Source organism: Gallus gallus, chromosome 1 (genome assembly GCF_016699485.2).
Source record: "Gallus gallus isolate bGalGal1 chromosome 1, bGalGal1.mat.broiler.GRCg7b, whole genome shotgun sequence".
NCBI lineage: Eukaryota > Metazoa > Chordata > Aves > Galliformes > Phasianidae > Gallus > Gallus gallus.
In genome coordinates this window covers 167,087,082-167,104,461 of record NC_052532.1, presented here as the reverse complement: position 1 = coordinate 167,104,461, position 17,380 = coordinate 167,087,082, and the positions used below count along the sequence as shown (strand labels likewise).

Genomic DNA, 17,380 nt, shown 5'->3' with positions numbered 1-17,380 from the left:
CAGCTAGTCAACAGTAGCATTCACAGTCTGGTGAAACCATACCTAGAGTGCTGTCTCCACTGTACATTGAGTATGTAAGCGAGAGCCCAGAGGAGGGCCATCAAGATGCTCAAGGCGAAGAAGCACATGGCAAATGAGAAAAGAATGGGGTTTATTGAGGGGAAATGGCTTTTCTGTTGAATACAACTGCCTAAGGGTAGGTACAGAGAAGACATTCTTCTCTGAGCTGCACAAAAATAGAACAAAGTAAGCAAAACCAATCAAGATTAAATATGCAAATTTCTAATTATATGTCAGGAAAAAGGTCATTATGATGATAATAAGATATTGATGTAGGTTACCCAGAGAAGGTGTGGTATCTTTGGAGATACTCAGACCTGAAGTGGACACGTCTCTGAGTAACCTGGTGCTGCTTGGAACAGTGGGTAGGACTAGATGGGCTGGTGAGGTCACTTCCAGCCTAAATTACCCCATGATTGTGCAATTCCAGGTGAGCTGAATGACTTGCATTAGACCAAAGAAGGTCTCTTGAGAAGATAGGTAGCACTAAACTGAAAATTTAAGAAGACAGAAAATCTATTTCTACCATTACTGTGATGTTTCAGCCAGCAGCACTGGAAGTGAACTCTTCCTCATCTCTCAAATTGCCTTCTCAGTTGTGATAAGTGAAAAAAACAGTGACTGTGCAGAAATCAGAGACAACCAATTCTTACTTTATTTACAGTAAAACCCTGCCAAAAAGTAGATGTTCATTTTACTGTGCTTTAGTAGACATGCTCTCCATCTTCTCAACAATTTCTATTACATGTTATTACTTCTTTGGAAGCTCCTGAAGACACAGCCACTTTTTTACCACGTGTTGGTAATACAGCTTCAGCTGGGACTTTCAGTCACGATAGCAACAAAAATGCAAGGAAATCCTAAAAAAAACCCACCCCAAGCAACAAAAAGCAACAATAATAGAAAAAATCACCCCTCCCCCCCCAAAAAAGCCCACAAGGAAAACCCCCTCACACTGTGCACACAAAGAGCTTTTTCTCTCCCCTGTAATTTTGGGCAGACAGTTTGGTCATTCCCTAACCTTCTATTTTCAGCTTGCAGGAAGCCTTTGAGTTGCAGGATATGAGGGCGAAAGGGACAAATGTGTCATGGACATTACCAGCAAGCTGCTTGGGTGTGGAAGGTGACTCCACATCTTCCGCATGAAGAGCTGGAGTGTGAGAAGGGCAGGTTGATGGGGCAGACACAGCTGGCTGTCTCTCTCCAGTGCTTGCACTGGGAATCTGTTTTCCTACCAGCACCATGGCATGCAAGCATGCCAGTCCTTGCTTTCATGTTGCTCAGACCACACAGGAAAAAGGCAGCTGTTTTCCAAAATGAAGCGTGGTGCGACTGCAGCTGTGTTCTTCATCCAGTATTTGTGACTTTTCTTGCATTCCTGCTTCCTCCACCCAGCAAGTCATGGCAGGATAGAGGTACCAATAGGCACGGTGCTATTCCAGAGATGGTGCGGTACCTCACAGCGAGGACATTCCAGCTGGGTGTCACACTCAAAGCTGGTCATATCATCAGAAGAGGCTTCATTCTGCTTTTCTGACAGCATGGGGGCAGGAAGCAGAGTCCCACAAGGGGACGCCTGGCTCTGCAGCTTTGGCAAAGCAGTGATGGGCCATTTTGCAGGTCCAGCCATCCACACAGCAGCTGCCTGATTTGCCAGTGCCCTACAATGAGTGCAGGAGAAAATGGCTGAGACCTAGAAGGAAAGCATCCAAACCCAAGCTGACACAGCTCATTTAGGCTTGGCAGGACAACTGTCAAAGAGCAGCCTTTCTGCATTCAATGCCACTGAAAGGATGGAACTGGCAACAGGACTCTCTGTTGCCTGTATTTCTTTCAGAAGAGCCTTGTTTGTTGTGCTACTGGTCTTTGAGGAAGGGCCTTTGAGCGAGGAAGCACAGTGCTACAAGAATTCCACCCTGATCTCGGGAGGAAAGGAAAAGCAAGCCATGGTATTTTTCTTTTCCCTTTTTCCTTTTTTTTTTTCCTTAAAACACCCGAGATAAAGAAGACAACACACATCGTCACACAGCAATAATATGCGTCTATGCACTTTTTGAGTGCCTGAGCAGTGTCTGTGCAGCCTCTGACTGCTTGGGATAGCCTTGGCTGTTCCAGCTTTAACCTGTTGAAGCAAATAGCAACAACTAAAACATTACAATTGAGCTTCACGCAAGGCCTGTGTCAGGCTACTGATCCCAGTGAGGTGTAGGCACTGTATACAACTTTGGGAAGCTGGTTTTGAGGGCATTCACAGATGCTGTAGCTCTGATCTCTCCTCTAAGCACTGTGCCTGACTTAAAGCTATTGATTACTGCTGTGTGGGGGGATCATCTATCAGATCATCTGCCAACAAGTAGAGATTCCTCAGGCTTCCTCCTCTAGCTGTCAACCACCAAACTATCCTTTTCAAACATATGCAAGCTAACTCCATTTTCTTACTGGAAGAACTGGCATATCCACCCCCAGTTCTTTGTTTAAAAATGCCCCAGCAGCATGCTAGGCTGGAGGAGCAAGCCCTCTCCAAAACGGTACAATGTTATGCCTGCCTGAGTTCATCAAACCACACACAGGAATGAGGACAGAAATTGCAGTTCTGGGCTGGGACAGGTAGAGGAGGGCAGGGGCAGTGGCTACATCAGGTATAGCAGATACAGTGATCGCATGGAAAGCGGTGAACCTGGGGGACTTCCAGTTCCTGAAGCCATGCACACACGTTGTGAGCAGGATGAGATGGATGGGCTCCCCAGTAGTCTTTGCCTTGGTTGTTTGGGTTGTTTTTTTTTGTTTTGTTTTGTTTTGTTTTTTGTTTTTTTCCAGAAAGGAGCTGTGCTGTCCTGTAGCTGAGTCATTATTCTGCACGATGTGGGAGTCAGGACATCAGCATGTGTTCCTATGCAGCCCCATGGCACCGCAGCCACAGGAACTCAAATGAGAACTGGGAGAGCTGTTGGGATGACGTGCCCTCAAAACTAAAGGAACTGAACCAATGGGAAGTGCAGATCCTGTTTCTTTTTGACGGGATTGTAGATGTTCCCCTTTTCCCCCATTTACTTTTCTATCTGCGCTAAGACTTATTCAATTTGGTTAACAACGAAGCGTGTAGATTTCCAGGTAAAAAGCAGTCGTAATTGTCAGAAAGTGAAAGTAGACACGAGCAAGATATTGACTGGTATGAGGCCATTTGCTGGAGACCATTTGCATGAGATCGATCAAAGCATGGCAAACAACAGACACAGAGCTATTTTAAAGTTGAAAACTTTTGCTCCTGAGTTTTATATGTTTAAAAAAAAAAAAAAAACCCATCAAATAAAACGAAACGAACACAACGAAGCAACCAAAAGACAGTGTTGTTGAGGACAGTTTGATGTTGGATCACGTCAACAGCTGGAGGCAATAAATGCAAAATTCAAAGACAAAGACAAGAAAGGAGAGAAGAAAGAAATCACCACGCTTCCTACCAAGCCCAAATGCTGCAACTCATGAACAGCTCTCCAGTGATTTGCTCTGTTCGATGCAACCCGGGTGATGCAGCAGTGCTTTGGGTTACCAGCCAAGCCTTGCCCATGTTGGGGTGCAGACACCCGTGATGCTGAGGGTCGGGCTTTTTGGTCTCCCCGTGGGGTGAGGTGGCTCTGCGGGGCCACCTGCCCGGGGGGTGACCGCGGGGAGCGGTGTCGCGGGTCCCCGTGTGCCTGGAGGGACGGTGCCGCTCAGCGGTGCGCATCGGGACTGCACATTCCGGGAGGGGGGAGGGACCGCCACCAGCCGGCCTGCAGACAAAGGGAACAGACGAAGAGCTTGGGGGGAGAAGGGAAGAGTAGATCTCCCTTCTCCCCCCAAGATGGGGAGATGGGAGACCCAAGAGATGGTTGGGGCTGGGAGGTGTCCCACTGCTTGGGTCTCGTTTGCTGGGACTCATTTTTGGAGTCTCGGTTTCTGGGTCTCAGTTTTTGTGTGTTGTTTCTTGTGTCTTGTTTCTTACAACACCAGTCTCAGCATAATTAGACCTGAGACAGCAACATCTGAAAATCCAGGCCTTATAGGATACCTCATAGACCCCCTGAGTCAACCAGATATTCACCCTCCCAAGCAGCTGGACCCCATGGCAAAGAGAATCCCAGTGGCCTGAGAATGAGTGAAATGGAATGAAAATCCACCCTCCCTCCCCCTTTTCTTTCTTTTTTTCTTTTTTTTTTTTTTTTGCTGGATGACGGAAAGCTTCTGAGCAAGGATGTTTATCAGAACGCTTGTTTTGCAAATCTGGGACCCTGTGTTACACTGCAGCTGCTATTTAAGGAGATATTTTTCAGCAGGAGATCAGGAGGGGTTGGAGCAGCTCAGCTCAGCTCACGCTTTCCTAGCAGATTTAGGCAGAAAGCCCCCCCCCCTGCCCCTGTGTTGTTTATCTGGTCCCTGTGGCCTTCACCTGCATGCTTTGCCCCCTGCACCCACCGGCACGCTGGCACGGTGCATGGCACATGGGAACATCTATGCCACCACGCAGCCTATCGCGGCAGTATCGCTGACAGATGGCGGGGCTGAAGGGACGCGGGCTGACGGACAAACATTGCCTCTCCGGCAGCTGGAACAACGGTAGCACAAACGAAACGCGAGCAATTTCCTCCCTGCCAGCAAAGAAAATAGCTGCGGGGAGAAGGCAGGGAGGATAATTGTCAGCCTGCTCGAGGTATCATGGGAATAGGGGTATAATCCCAGCATAAACAACAGCGTCTTATTCTTGATATACAGCAAAGCCTCACAAAAGCCTGCGCTGTGCAATTGCTGAATCAGCCATCCCGCTGCCCACCTCTCCCCGACCTTCCCTTGTCCGTGACTGCGGCACGCAGGGGCTGCACTGTCACCAGCGGGCTGGGAGTGGAGGGTGACTGTCACAGTGCCATGCAGAGAGGACAAATGCTTCGCATTCCTGCTGCTCTCTCCTCCGCTGAAGATGCTGACTGTTGCTGCAGTGAAATTCCTCCAGCTCTCTCGGGACTCAGCCTGGGCTCTGACTGCCTTCAGGAACTTTTTTTCCCTTTTGCCATGGTTAAAATATGCTGCAGCCATACATCATGTGCTGCAGGCCTGACTACTGTGTGTTCCCAAAGCTTTCGTAGTAGTGGTCGGAGCTGCTCGAGGCTCTCACAGCAAGGCAAAGAAGAATATCCATGATGCCCAAAGAGAAAGACCAGAAGCACTGTACAGAAGCCCTGTAATCCTCAATAAACTCCAAATCCTGCAGATACACAGATACATTCATGATAATACATGGGACTGATCCTCCCATAAGCTACCAGGATGGATGTGCTCTGCTAGGGTGAGCCTGTCACATCCAGCTTCCCAATGGCAGCTGAGGATGCACTCAAGTAATAAAATAATAGAGCATAGGTAGCTCTCTGACATGTTTTCCCAGTTTCCAATAACATAGCATGGTGCCTTGCTTTTGGACTCCTAATATAGGGGATGTCCTTTTACCCCTAGCAGCTGCTCCTGTCCTCACACCAGCATGTATCAGGTCTTGCTTTGAGCAGGGGCTGTGGTTGCTTTATGCCACGGTCTCTGCCTCACCACAACTCACAGATCAGCCCGAAACATGGGGTTTGTGGGTAGATGATGCAGAAAATACAAGGCTCCTGGCTTATTCTATTTGCAGCAGCCACCGAGCAGCAGGCTCTGCTGGAAGAAAACTGATGAATGCAAAACTGCTGCGAACACTCACTGTAACGAGAACAGATGTTGTGAAATAGATAGATAGATAGATAGATAGATAGATAGATAGATAGATAGATAGATAGATAGATAGATAAATGGCTTCTGTACTCAGGGCTTGGAGAGCAATCTCCTTTTGTGCCCCACAGCCTGGAACATACGCACAGACCAATGGAGGTGCATGAGAGGCCAACTCAGCCCCTTTCCCTCCCTTCCTTCTCCTTTCTGTTCCTCAGTCCCCCGGCTCCCCCTCGCCGTGCCAGTAAAACCCAGCTCTCATTTCCTCAGGCGCAGACATGCAGAAACACTACCAGGAGGAAGCGTGTTTCCCTCTGCTGGGCTGCTCGCTCCTCTCCAAAACACATTCTCCAGCCATCCTCTCCCCTTGAGCCTCAGCTGTGGGAAAAGGCCCATGGGGAGTCATGAAAGCCAGGTGATCCCTCTAAACCTGTTTTTTTCCCCTCAGTCTGATCCAGGGAGAGGGGAAAAGAAAAAAAAAAAAAAAAGAAAAAGCAATGTGCACATTCCTGTAACAGCAATAATAACTGGATGCCTCCAGCATTTCTCGGAGAAAGACTTTTCATGTTCCCCACGCAGGATTTCACCACTCCGAAGCAGCACTGCCTATTTTGCTGCTTTCAGAACACGGGGAGTCTGGGGATGCCGCTGCCTCTCCCTCTCTCGCCGCTCACAAAAGCTGCAGTGTTCCCTGTCCCCAGCTGACTCGTCCTCCGAGGTCCCCCCTTTCCCTCGCCTGTCTCCAGCCATCAGCTCACGCATGCCTGGCTCTGCACAACAGAGCCGGGCTGTGTGTGCCCGCACAAAGCAGGAGCAACGTCAGTGCGGGAACACCAGGCTGGTTGCAAAACCTGCCCTTACACAGTCGTGGAGCTGTGAAAACAGCCCTACCTGCTTCTCCACCCTCTTGGTTTTACCCAAACACAGGGAGCCTCACGTTTCTGTTGTTGCAGAGAAAGATGAAAGCCTTTTTTTTTTCTCTCTTGGCACAAAAGAGAGTGCAACACGCTCAGAAACAACGTGGTGCAACCACACCAACTATTCTGGGGTCTCGTAGGAGGATCTGGAAAGCAAAGCTAATTTGTTGTGTTTTTTGGGTTGTTGTTTTTTTTTTTTTTTTTTCACAGCTGATCAGCCTCCAGCACCAGTGCTCTTCTCATTTTGGGCATTTCACGTTTGTCTGCTTCAGAACCAGCAGACTCAGTTCTGTTCTTATCGATATGTCATAAAATGTTCTCTGCCTCATTGTGGAGACCTCAGCAAGGCAGAGGGCAAACCTCTTCAACACATGGATTTTCGCAGGTTTCCCAAGATTATTTCTATGATCATAGGATCAGTGAATGACTTGGGTAAGAAGGGACCTCAATGCCCATCCAGTTCCAACCCTCTGCTGTGTGCAGTGCCAGCCAGCAGCTCAGGCTGCCCAGGGCCCCATCCAACCTGGCCTTGAGCACCTCCAGGGATGGGGAACCCACAGCTTCTCTGGGCAGCCTGTGCCAATGCCTCACCACCCTCTGAATAAGGATTTTCTTCCTAACATCTATCTTAAATCTCCCCTCTTTTAGTTTAGATACTTGCACATCTACCCACAGGAAGATCAGAGTTTGGCCTCTTCTCATTTCCATTGGAAAAGACCGCTAAGATCATCTTGTCCAACCATCAAATCCCATCACCACTGTGCACACTAACCACGTCCCTTGGTGCCACATCCACGTGTTTCTTAAATCCTCCAGGGACAGTGACTCCACCACCTCCCTGGGCAGCCTGTGCCAATGCCTCATCACTCTTTCTGAGAAGAAGTTCTTCCTAATATCCAACCTGAACCTCCCCTGGTTCTCCCTGGCAACTTTAGGTCATTTCCTCTCATCCTATTGCTGTTACCTGAGCAAAGAGGCCAACCCCCACCTTGCTACAACCTCCTTTCAGGGAGTTTATAAAGTAATAAGGTCTCCCCTTGTAGGGAGACTATAAACCCATTGGCTTATAGTCCAGTGTTTCTAAGCACTTTGAGAGAAATGGCTTCATCCTTACTTTTAGTATATTATTGCACTGATATGGTGGGACGGCCCCAAAGGCAGCTCATTGTGGAAAGCAATGCTAAGATAAATTTGACCACAAAAATCCCATTAATTTCCATGTGTCACTGAGATCTCCGGTCGTCTTGGAAGAGTCTTTCACTGGAGCGCAACATCTGTTCTGGCTCAGAAAGATGGCTGTAAACATCACATCTTAATTAAAGCTGTGTGTACAGCCGTGGGAGATGTACCTAGGAAAAAGGATCCCAATGGCACTGCTTCCCAGGCTGGCAAGAAAACGTCCTTACTCTCTTTTCTGTGAATGCCGACTCTGTCACGGTCGAAACGGAACAGAGAGGAAACGAAGCAAAAGGACACTGCCCCCTCTTGGCAGCGTGTCCCTTCGCTGCGGGAAATAACAATCCTTCACAAACAGCTCGATGAGAACCCCCCCTCACACTCCCCCCCCGCCCCGGACATCATTTCAGAGGCAACAGATGCGGGTTACACATTCAGAATGGGTTCTGCCCTGTGGAGGACTCACGTTTTACCTTCCTTTTCACTACACAGGAAATCTTTCTCTAAACGTAATGACTTCTCCCAACCATGCAAAAATCAGGGCGATCTTTCTACATGAGCTATTACCAGCTCAAGCTGGATGGCAAATTGGCTGCGATGCAAGCACTCCCCCGTTCTCTGTTTCCCTTTCAGACCTTGCAGCAAGACTCACATACGCATACAACAGCTCTGGGAGCCTGTTTTCAGCATTCAACTCTCATTCAGGTGCTGTGAGGTTCCCATAAAGTAGGATTTCATGAAAAAGCTCTTTTATTTTGTTTGTTTGTTTGTTTGAGTGAGACTGAAATCAAACTGGAAACCCTTCAGAGGATACAGCAGCATACTGGAACTGTTAAAACATTAGCTTTAGTTGAATGCATTCAAGAAAAGGACCTTTGCAGACCAGATTATATCATGACACAAATATAAAAATGAATATTCTGAATATTTAAGTGAGGATATGGGTTTCACTGAGCATTGGCTGAAGGCTTCCATGGCTCTCATGTCCCACCAACTTCCTCTGAAGCCACACAACCTGTGAGATCCTCGTTGCCAAAATATCTCCATAGGAGGCAAACTACATTCTACTCTAAATGTGTTTGTCTGACATGGTAATATCCATATCTGATCCAGGTGGCTTTAGACTCCTTTGTTCAGTGGAAAGAAATAGGTCTTTGTAGGTGAAATTTGTCAGACCCTAATAGTTTAGGATGAAATGAGAGACACTTTACTTTTCTCCATTGGCTACAAAGGATGTCATGGTTGACTAAATCAAATGAAAATATCAGTATGTCAAGTCAAAGAGTCATAGAATTATTTAGTCTAGAAGGCAATTTAGGAATTCATCTGGTCCAACACTCCAAAGCCAGATCAGGTTGCTCAGAGCCTTGTCCAGTTGAGTATTAATAACTGATGGCCTTTTTGTCTTCACTGCGCAGTATGAAATTCTTTCACTATTGGTTAGTCTGACTCTGTCTTTCTCTATAATCCTCCGTTAAGGAGGAGTAGGCAGGAGTAAATCCCATCCCTGATTCCCTAGACCCCTGGTTATAGGGCAACAATCATCTGTGTATTCTCGTAAATCTCAGCAGACCCCATGATATTTGAGATTAAGCATTCCATGCTCAAATGTTGAGATCTTTCAGAAAAGCTTTCTTTTCCATCAGAAAATTTATATCCAGCACTGGTGCTGAAGTGGGAAGATTCAGGCTAGGCCACTAATTTATTTTCTATTTTGGGTTCATCCTTCCTTTGATAGCTGAGCTGGATTTACACCTCTTGGTATAATCTGATGTTGATACAGGCATGTGTTTTGCTGTTGGAAGCATAGCACAAAGGCTATCCCACAATCCAGGACATAGCTCATTCCTTATAGGTCTTTTGGTCTATATAAAGCACTGCACAACTGAGTGCAAAGCAGATAGAAAGAGCACATAGGTCACAACTGCAAGGCTGTGTGACTGTGTAATGGACTCTGTGAATGTACTCATTGGTTTTAAGCTGTACTCTGTTTTCATTAATTCCATTTATTTTCTTCTTGCTTAGTAGATTTGGGATCTGCTTACTCTTCTAAAGAAAATTAACACAAAATAAAAACAGTGCAAAGCTCGTCCTATTTTATTCCCACTTCTCTTAGATAACTCAGAATGAAAGTATAATAAGTCAGCATACAAGATAGATGTGCAAAAGCTGATGTTCAATCAGTGCAGCCTGTTATGCACAGTGTTGACATAAATGCAAAGCATAATCAAGAGTTCATTCTGGAGCCACCGTGCTTTCTCTGATATCAAATGAATGATAGCATAGCCTCCCGCTCAGGAAAGTCCAGAATTGCAAAAATAAAATGGATAGAATTAATCAAAAATTCAGAAGCTTGGTGATTTGTGTCCTTGTGAGAGCCCAGGCAGATCATTTCCTAGGGCTTTATTTTAAAAAGAAAATAAGAGCAGCATCAATATGCAAATGAGACATCCAAGAATGAGCAAGCAAGAGAAATATTATGACTGTTTGTCCGGCTAGCCTCATAGATAGATATATATTAACAAAATAGGCTCAAAGTCATACATGGCTCTTGTTTGCATTTTAAAACACAGATGCATAGCTGCAAGTATGCGGCTATGCATGTAAATAAGTGATAAAAATATGGATGGATGGGTATGCATTCAAATTAGTTGGCACCTCTATTCAAAGATCAGAGAAATCTGTGCTTTCCATCATTTCTATTTAAATTGGAAGGAAGGTTCCTCCTTCCTAGACTTGTCTGCGTATTCTCAAGCACAAAACCAACTTTTCTGACATAATGGAGACCTTCAACTTCATTGCTATGTTTCACGTTTTCTGCCAATAATTCTGTGTTTCCTCTCAAAATATTTCCCATGTGAGACTCTCATATACTGATCTTATCACCATATTCTTCCACAACAGTATTAATGTTTATTTTTTTTTATGATTCATTTATTGTATCAAGAAACCATGTTACTCAGTGGGGAAGAGTTGGGCCTCTTGAAGATGTCCCCTTGCAAGCAGATGAAAACGTATGTCTTCCAGGTCTTGCTCACAAAGCACCTTTCAAAATCTGGGTCTAAGTCCCAGTGTAATGACTTGAATGGCATCCTCTGCACCAGCAGTGATAATCTGTACCATCTCTGTTTCTTCCATTTTTGCTAAAATAGGAGAAATTAATACTAGATAATAGATAATAAAGGCTGTAATGAGCATCATTTTAAAAAGCAGTAGGGAGAGGCTTTGGGAGGTTTCTTTAAGATCACTTGCTGGAGAAAAAAAACCCAAAAAAGAAATGTCAAGGAAATGTAATGGGGTGATTTGCTAGAGTTTACAGGAAGATAAGAGTAGGACCACTGGTAATGCTCAACCATGATGAAAATATTCTAATTGTTTCTGTCAGTTCCACAGGTCAAAATGTGAAAACAGATATTTACAGGGATATTGAAGGGCTAATTGCTCTAATTTGTCTTAACAGATAGGAATACTGAAGGCATCATAAAGCTAAAATGGAAGAAACGTAATGAATATTTTAGTTCCAAGCAGAGACATACACTTAGGTAGAAGCTGAATATTGATCTAGATATGCATGTAGTAGTAGAGAAACAAATCTCCTTTCATTAAATTAACAGTGTGAAGCAATTTCCAAGGTAGTTCCAGTAGAGCAGACTTAGACATCCTACAGTATAACTGATAAATCAGGGTAAGCTTTCATCAAACTGTCATCAGTCTCAGTCTGTGAATCCACCTGGGTTAACTCTGATGGCAAAAAAAAAAAGAGTGTTTAAAAGAGATCTTATTTTTCAGTCATCTAATTCCTCTTCTCCCATAGGTCACTAGCCAAACTTAGGATGATAATATACAGAAACTGTTGTTTTTTAATCAACATTTCATTTTGAAGTTTGCCCTCCTCTCCTCCTTTTACAGATCCCTAATGGCCATCACTCTAATTAGATTTCACAAGGGAAGTAATGAATTCCAATCTCTAACCAATGCACTGAATAACTTCAAAGTAAACATTCCTCATAGCGGCTGGAAGACCAAAGTCTGGCTGACTTAATTATAAGGCTTTGCAGTCGAGATGAACTACCAACCTTTGGTCCAATGTAATTCAATTTTCCCACTTTAGTAGAACTGGTTCCATATTTGCACCATCCACCACAGGCACCTCCAAAAAGGGTCAAACTGCACCTTAGCAGAATATGCGATGCCCTTCAAGTTTGACTAGGACAGTTTTCCACTGCTACTCTTTTTGGTTCAGGCATGGTTTTGGTGATCTCCCATAGACTTCTTCCATTAAGGAAAGGGATAAAATAGAATGGAAATGATTCTTTGCATTCTGTGGCCTTTCAGGTCTTTGCAAACCCATATATGAACAAGGCACAGCGTCACCCTTCTTCTCTGAGGTCCTCATGACACCATAGGGTTTTGGCCATCAGTATTCCATTCTTCTCCTGTTTTTATGGGAGGTCTTGCACTCTTTAGAAATAAAGTGTTGTTTTTTTTTTTTTTTCATGCCAAATTATCTGTGATTATTTATTCACCTGAATTTTTAAACACACCCTCTTTGGCAGTGCTTCTGCTCTCTATATTCATGTTTTCACAAGCTTTTATTCCTTTCTTTTCTTGGCATTCACCTCTTAAAAAGAGAATTTTGAACTCATGTCCATAACCACACTTGCAGTTCCCAAGCACTTATACATAGAGAAAGGTAATTCAGACTCCTTCAAACAAAGAACCAATCTGATCAATCACAGCTGCTCAGTAAATTCAAAACACAAGCAATGGTCTCAATGGAACATTCATTTGTGATCCATCCACAAGGCTGATAATATCAAATGTTGCCAGACACCCTAAAAACTGCAATCTGCAAAAAGCAGAAAAAATACGACAGCAACTTCAAATTGTTCTCCCAGCTTTCTGATAAATAAATAAGAATAAAAGTGCTGCTTCCCACAGTGGATAAGGCAGGAAGTAGGAAAGAATCCAAAATTTCCTGAGATGGTCTGTAGAAACTGCATACTCAGTCAGAATTTGAGAACAAAATGGTCGAAGTTGTTTTTACTTGATTCATTAAGCCAGATGATCTGTGAAAACAGTAACTTGGAGTGTAATTACTACATTACTGCAACAACAATGATTTTCACTGAAAGGCCCTTACCTATGCCTGGAAATTTTGACTACTTATAGAAGAAATTTTTATGGCATGCTTCTATCTAGAATAAAAATGTGTCCTGACATTCCTATCCTTTTAAAAACTGCATTTCACACAGTGAGTCCTCTAACATCAGCCAAACTGGTCTAAAAACTTGAAAGGACATTTTAGTATCCAGGGGTAGACAATTATAGCTTTTGAGAGACTTGAAGTTCATAAGCTTTTGCAGCACAGTTTCCAAAACTATTTTATGTCCCAAAATTCACAGAAGAGAGATGGGCTTTTTGTTGTTTCATTTTGTTTTCTTTGCAGGTGTTATGCTACTGGGGTGTCCTATTGCAGATCCAACTGAAAACTCACCTGCAGATGGCATTCAAATCTTGTGCAAAGACATGGGATTTCCATTATTTCAGTGTCTCATAGGAATTCTTCCCTCCCTCTTCATAGCTTTAAGAGCATCTGATGCGTGTCTCATGGCTCTGAAATTTTGGGATACTGCTTTCAGGGCCTGGAAGCCTGGCACAACCCCACAAATGTCTTGGTCTGTGAGCCTATCTAAAATTAAATACGAGATTTTCTCAGCTGTATATGCAGTTTCTCATTTTGTGAGCTATGCTAGTGGAATTACGGACTCTACTAGCAGCACTGCTCCCACAGAAGAGTAAAAACACTTCAAATACACAGGTGAGAAGCTTCTCCCTAATGCTCTCAGTGCTTTCAGAGTATCCAACCACCCCAAGTATTGAAGAACAAGCAGTACTAAAATGTTTGAACCATTCCCCAGGCAGTAGCTGTGATGAAGGACACCAGAAATGTCTGTTGTTCCAAAAGAAATAATGGTCAAAATCACAGAATCATAGAATCATTTGAGTTGGAAGGGACCTCTAAGAGCCATCTGGTCCAACTCCTCTGCAATGAACAGGGACACCTACAACTAGGAGCCCCATCCAGCCTGACCTCAATTGTTTCCAGAGATGGGACACTCACCACCTCTCTGGGCAACCTTTGCCAGTGCTATATTCCTCTTATGATCTGCATCCTCTCAGTACTGCATCCTTGCCCAGAGCCTTAGGTGGCTACCATCTAATTAAGGAATAAATTCACCATATTTAGCACCTTTCTCCCCTCTGCCCTCCTAGGACTGATCGGGTGCTGGCTCTGCCATGTCCACTGTGAACTGAATTCTGCCGTAGACAGAGTAGTGAGGCTGAGAGTAGAAATGTTAACAGTAAGTATTCACAGGGGAGAGTACTTCTGCCCTTTAGTCAAGATATTCAGATGGGCCCCCACAGCAGCAGGGAGCCTAGACTTCTAAGTAAGAAATATGGGATTAACTCCATAACAAACAAGAAAAGATTCTTCAAAAATCTTAAACTCTCAGCTCGTGAGCCAAACATACCTCACGTCATTTATTCTCACAGTTAACTTCAGAGAAATATTGTGATAGAAAACCTTCCAAGTCTGCAGAATTGGGCTGTTGGCCAAGCTGAATGAAATTTCAAAAAGCAGCTTCTCTTCTGCATCTTCAGCCCAGAAAGACAGCTGCACGAGGCGAGGTCAGATCTGCCTGTCACAGAATCACAAAATGGCCTGGGTTGGAAGGGACCTCAAAGATCATGAATCTCCAACCCCCCTGCCGGACAGGGCCACCAACCTCCCCATTTACTAGACTAGGTTGCCCACGACCTCATCCAACGTTGCAATCATCCTAGTGTTAGTGGGATCCCACGGTCCTGCCCATAGGTAGTAGTTGCAGTGGTCATTCCTTGCTTCCCATGATTAATTGTGGTCCCCCTTTTTACATAGACTGAAAGTTTTATGCCTATATAGAATTTAAATTAGGGGTTGGAGGGAGAGAGGGGAACTGGGACAAGTCCATAAGCACTGCATAGTCCAACCTTGCCGTGTTCTTGGGAAAAATTCTGACTATATAAAGACATCTTGATAGAATCATAGAATCATCTTTTCCACCAAAGTTGGAAAAGACTTCTAAGATAATCCAGTCCAACTGTCCATCTACCACCAGTATTTCCCACTAAACCATGTCCCTCAGTACAACATCTAAACATTTCTTGAACACCTCCAGAGTCGGTGAATCCATCAGCTCTTTGGGCAACCCATTCCAGTGCCTGACCACTCTCTTGGGGAGGAAGTTCTTCCTAATGTCCAACCTGAATCTCTCCTGAGGCAACTTGAGGCCATTCTCTCTTGTCCTATTGCTAGTTACACGGGAGAAGAGGCTGACTCCCACTTCACCACAACCTCCCTTTAGGTTACTCCCGAGCCTCCTCTTTTCCAGACTGAACAATTCCAGTTCCCTCAGCTGCTCCTCATAAGGCCTGTGCTCCTGACTCCTCAGGAGCTCCATTGCCCTTCTCCGGACACACTCCCAGGCCTCTAAGTCTTTCTTGTAGGGAGGGGTCCAGAGCTGAACACAGTACTTGAGGTGTAGCCTTAGCTGTGCTGAGTACAGAGGAGACAACTATTTCCACCTGAATTGTGGGGGGGGGTTTATTCTGTTCCCCATCCAAGACCTCCAGGTCAGAGAGCAGAGTACCCTGAAGATAATTGGTCTGACTTTTAAAGACAGATGTTAAGAAGGCATTGGGAACCTCAGCCTTTTCCTTGTCCCCAGCGGCCATGTTCCCCACCACACCCAGTAAAGGATGAAGATTCTCCTTAGCCCTCCTTTTACGGTTAATATATTTGTTTAAAAAAGAAATAATAAAAAAAAATTTTGTTCTCTTTTACCCCAGCAGCCAAGAAGAGTTCAAACGGGGATTCTGCCTTTCTAATTTTCCCCCTGCACATCCTAACAACTTCTTTGTATTCTCCTTGAGTTGTCCATCCCTTCTTCCACAGGAGATAGATTCTCTTTTTCTCCTAGAACCTCAGGAAAAGGTCCTTATTCATCGACGCCAGTCTTCTTTCCTGTCAGCTCATCTTGTGGCACAGGGGGATAGCCTGCTCCCATGCCTTTAAGACTTCCTTCTTGAAGAGCAACCAGCCTTCCTGGAGCTCTTTACCCTTCAGGACTGAATCCCAAGGGACTCTCTCTACCAGTGTCCTGAACATTTTTAGCAACTATGGAAAACAGCTAAGCGTAGGAAGAAGCTTGCCAACACTGCTCTCTGCTTCTGACAGTATGGCAGGGAGGGAACTTTTCCACGTGGATGAACTCCTCTTTCACTACGTCTTTAATGTGCAGGCATAGAAATGTCTTCATGATCATGATGCTGTCTTTTAATGCCTCTTCTATCCAACAGTACCTCAGCATGAGTATCTGTTTCAGCCTTGCTGTATCCCAAGGCTGATTTCTGTTCCCTGCTTCTGTTTGTTTATAGCAGACTCCAAGCCTGCTGCAGAGCCAAGGAATGACGGGCTGTTTTTACAGCCTCAAATATTGGCTTGAAAGAAAGCGGATCATCATTAGCTCAAGCAGCCTTTAACTCACTTGCTAAAGGAGTGCTGCTGTGTGCCCAATCTCTGGCATCAATTGTAACAGTGGGCACAGAACATCACCCTTTCCTTCCAGCCTCATCTATCTACATGAGGATAAATCAGTATGTACAAATGCAAAACATAATTCAAGGGACAAATATCCACTCTCACACACTGTTAAGCATTTTTATTATTATTTTTTTTCACTGTAGAAACTGGGAAGTTATATTCCCCTCTTAGTTTCCTTATGTCAGCTTTCCAACATTAGGTTTTTAAGCTTTTTGCTGTGGTTAAAAATGTTCTCCTACCATAAATCCTGTGTCAGCCTCAAAAATACCGACTATTTTTCACTCACTGAGTTGAGCCTCGTTCATGAAGATTGCTTCTGGAACAATGTGACAGATTATGAGTTCTAGCAGGGAAGCCTAAAATAAATCCTAATTGAAGTGCAATAGAGTATGACTCTTTTGAAAAAGAAGGAATAGAGGGAGGCCAAGGTTATTCAATTAAGGCTCCTTCAAGCTTTTTTTCTCACTGAGAAGCATGGCTTTGTGAAAAAAACCCAGTCCCTTGACAAAGTTCAAATGTCATTCTCTTTCTGAAGGAGCATGCAAGTGAAAACAGATTATCACCAAATTGACATTAATAGGGCAGAATTTAGAGAATTAAAGGCTGGAAGGATCATCTCATGAAAGACTAATGGAGTTAAATATCATAGCTAAACATTTACCAAAGGGAGCATAACAATCTACAATCTAGGAAGGAAATGTTTACTGAAGAAATAAGAGGATTGGCTCATGCACATGGATACACACAAATAGTAACGCGAGCTCTGTGGACAGTAGGCTCTCTCTTTTCAGCATGAATTGAGATCTCAACATTTGTTTTAATTTACAAGGGCACATCTTCAGCTTTAAATGCT

General features: G+C 44.4%; 1 protein-coding gene across 9 annotated transcripts in view; it reads right to left on the bottom strand.

Annotated features, from left to right (window-relative positions):
* Positions 1 to 692: 692 nt before the first annotated feature.
* Positions 693 to 17,380, bottom strand: part of LACC1 (LACC1 laccase domain containing 1) — a 45,611-nt gene continuing 28,923 nt past the window's right edge. For 4 of the 9 annotated variants that reach the window (XM_040657783.2, XM_040657796.2, XM_040657805.2 and 1 more), the window contains 2 exons: positions 3,519 to 3,830; positions 693 to 2,182 (listed from right to left, as the gene is read on the bottom strand). In XM_040657783.2, coding sequence (XP_040513717.1) covers positions 1,894 to 2,182; positions 3,519 to 3,830 — 601 coding nt within the window. In that variant the 3' untranslated portion in view covers positions 693 to 1,893. The other 5 variants (XM_040657874.2, XM_040657864.2, XM_040657825.2 and 2 more) reach the window with 4 other exon arrangements.